General features: G+C 34.4%; 1 protein-coding gene across 1 annotated transcript; it reads right to left on the reverse strand.

Moving 5' to 3' along the window:
- Positions 1–615: 615 nt before the first annotated feature.
- Positions 616–3,131, reverse strand: LOC149569457 (poor homologous synapsis 1). Its single transcript, XM_089822162.1, has 8 exons — positions 2,836–3,131; positions 2,318–2,437; positions 1,996–2,070; positions 1,754–1,908; positions 1,444–1,649; positions 1,283–1,365; positions 1,039–1,066; positions 616–957 (listed from the first exon to the last, which is right to left on the reverse strand). Exons 1-8 carry the CDS (start codon positions 3,091–3,093, stop codon positions 905–907), a joined length of 978 nt encoding a protein of 325 aa, XP_089678288.1. The 5' UTR covers positions 3,094–3,131; the 3' UTR covers positions 616–904.
- Positions 3,132–3,489: the final 358 nt, after the last annotated feature.

A 3,489-nucleotide genomic window follows, 5' to 3' on the forward strand; every position in this document is an offset into this window, starting at 1 on the left:
AATACAAACAACCATATAATTAATATCAGACTGTTTAGTCTATAAGAACTATAGGTAGACCCCAAAATGAACACTATTGTTGTTAGTTTGAGTGAGGAAACATGCCAACCACAACAAATTTCAATAAGATTGGTAGGTATCAACAAATCTTACTTGAGGTAAGCAAGTTCCAAAAGATCAAGAATACATGACAATTTAATACATTAAGATTGACTTTGTTGTTTAAAGATAAGAATTACAAATATTAAGACTGTTTTTACATGTAAACAAGATAAAATGTAAAATTAAATCAACATATTTCCATATTTGATACAAAAAAACAAAATCCTAAATCTGTTATAACAAATCTTACTTGAGGTAAGCAAGTTCCAAAAGATCAAGAATACATGACAATTTAATACATTAAGATTGACTTTGTTGTTTAAAGATAAGAATTACAAATATTAAGACTGTTTTTACATGTAAACAAGATAAAATGTAAAATTAAATCAACATATTTCCATATTTGATAAAAAAAACAAAATCCTAAATCTATTATTATCAAAACTATATTATTTTGAAAGTATTTATTTTTTCAATCCATTGAAGATTCAAGCTTTATCATAACTCAAGAACTTCAATCAAATTGAAATCTAACTTTATTAATAGCTCGTGTATGATCTATGGACCTTCCGCGTACAAGCGAAAGGTCCCAAGTCTGCAATGTGGTCGAAATAAACCAGGAGACCTAATAAGACAAAGGAGCGTTTCCATATCCCTCGACATACTAAAGCCTGTGCACCGTGAAAAAGAAAATCAATAGTTCGATCCCCTGGTTTAACCATTTCCAGGCACATCTTCAATGTAAAAGAATTATGAATTCATACAGATTAAACTTTTGTTCCTGTTTTTCAACTTTCTTTCCTCATAAGTCAATGTTAAGCTCACCCCATACTTTCTCAACTTTTGATACAAAATCTGCAAAAGACAAGTTCGACTGTTAAATTCGAGTAAAACGGAAGGCATGAACATTGTTAATAAGAAGCCATAGACACTTACCATAAAATGAAGGATCCATGAAGCAGGCCTGCAATAAGAAACCTGCCAATTAGATGATAATAACTACAAAAATGGTTATATATATATATATATATATATATATATATTTTTTTTTTTTTTTCCAGTCGAGTCCGGCTTGTCTAAATTGGAAATTGTGATGCAGAATGAGGCGAGTAAAAAGCAAAAGATGCTGTCAGCACAAGCTTGCAGATGAACAATAATGTTTGGAATGTTAACGCTTTACCGCTACTTGTGCTTTGAGGCATTCTGTGTTGTCCTCCATTGCAAACAAGTTGGCGTCCTGGCTCTGTGGCAATTCCATTTTACCTGGAAAGACAGATGCATTTAAGTCATTTCATATTTTCAAGAAAAGTAGTTTCCTATGTGGACTGAACAATTTTATACCTTTCTCGGTCTTTGTGTGGGCTGTGATAAGGCTCTGTTCTAAGTATGAAGAAAATCTTGGAGGCAGATCGCGACAGATTGATTCCACCTGATTTAAAATCTCCCGTTCCTCTGAATTTTCTTTAGAATGACCGAACTTTAGCGCAGTACTTATATTCTTCTTCTGTTTATTAGCTTCGTCCGACGGAACTCCGTTGATTTTTTCTCTGTACAGGTTTGAAAATTTCGGTTGGAAAAAAGACAGAGTTTGGTATTTATGTTTTCTCTTCTTCAAATTTAATGAAAGAATTAAATCACTTGAATTTAGTACCTGATTTGAGGTTTGCATATGGCTAGAGGTTGGGAGGGAGAGGATTTATCCCATAACATCATGCTTCTCGGGATTTCTTCGTCTTCTGGTGGAGAGAGTTCGTCTGCTTGGAGCGTATCGTTCTCGAGCACTGAACATTCAACGGCGCCGTAATCCTATACAAAACATTTTTTTAGGCGTGAATTGAATTATGAAAAGCAGAGAAAGGCTGTATAAAGAGGAAACGAGACCTAGAATGGCACCTTTACGACAGAGAGGAAGTCGCAGGCGTGAAATCCCGTTTCGAATTGCAGCGCGAATTTCGATCTCTCGAAACCCTGAAGGAAATCATAAATTCATCCAAACTTTATACAGCACATCATTTTCCACTCAAGTTAAGGCCTTGAATTGCAAATCTTCCATGTTCAAAGATTATACATCAATATTTTACGAAAAAAACTTAAGATTTTTTTCACCGTTTTCCTTTAATTTATTGAAAAAACGAAGCTTTGGCTTTCGAATGCAAAGGATAAGCGACGTTGAGAGATCAGAGTTGAATAACGAAGTTTAGTAGTTTTGACGTACCTTGTGCAGAGATTCTTTACTATAACAGGCAAAGAGTACTCTGCTTTTGGTGCCGAACCTTGCCTGGCATATTGTTGTATGCGGCCATGCGAACCTTAGCCTTGAAATGAAATGCTCCTCCTACGTCAATTGCAGCATAAATATTTAGACATCACTTCCGAAAAAGGCCAGAAACATTTGAAATTTCAATGCTTTGAGTAAGACTTTACATGTGAAAATGGGCAAAATTTATAATCAGTCAATTCTTTGAAGCAATAAACCTCGTAAAATTCGACTCAAAGATGACTGAGTCATTAAATTTATCTCCGTGACGGCAACCAATTGTACAAATAATTCAGGCAATCGAAACAGGATCAGAAAATTAAGCAGATCCGGATAAAGATCGCGGAAAACAAAGTTAATCTGGAGAAAAATTAAGATAAAATACATTCTTCAACTAATTATTTAATGTAACCGCTCGTATTTTCCCTAAATATGTTGTTTCTTAGAAAATGTAAAAACTTTGAAGACGAACTTACAAGAATTTTGCCGTGTAATATGACGTGAAGCATAGTAGCGGAGGCGGAGGTCGAGATTGTAAGAATTGCAGGAGTGTTGGAGGAAATCCATGTGCCATTGGCTGGAAAATGAGTTTTAATGAGAGTTTTGAAAGGGAAAGAGTTTCTTTTGTTTGCACACAGACGCGGTGGCGGAATAAACTGAGCAAGCTTAACTTTCCACTGATTGCCATTGCAATTACAAGAACAAGAACAACTTTCTCTCACTGCGAGCGCCATTGATTCTCTCTCTTCCAAGGCCTCCTTAACGCTCGTTTACAAACCCCTTTCATTATGCTTGTTTAAATAGTATTAAAGCTGAACGTAACGTCGGTAACAAATAAAATAAAAATTACCGCTACTGGATTAACTCAACGTGAATTCCTTTTCCGACCTTTTATTATTTAGTTAGTTTGCGCTATGGAGCTTTTTAATACTGTTTTTGTGAACCTGCAACTCAAAATAAGGCCACGATCGATTTTTTTTCGCCCTTTTCTTTTTGTTGGGATATTGCCACTTATCAACTCACAATGTTATGTTTTGCTGTTACTTTCTAAATTTTGATTTGAAATACCAATAATATACTTTAAGATATTTATTATATTACTTCTAATATACATACTGTAAATAAATTTT

This window comes from Cupressus sempervirens, chromosome 3 (genome assembly GCF_028749045.1).
Source record: "Cupressus sempervirens isolate cs-2001-9-10 chromosome 3, ASM2874904v1, whole genome shotgun sequence".
In the NCBI taxonomy this organism is placed as follows: domain Eukaryota; kingdom Viridiplantae; phylum Streptophyta; class Pinopsida; order Cupressales; family Cupressaceae; genus Cupressus; species Cupressus sempervirens.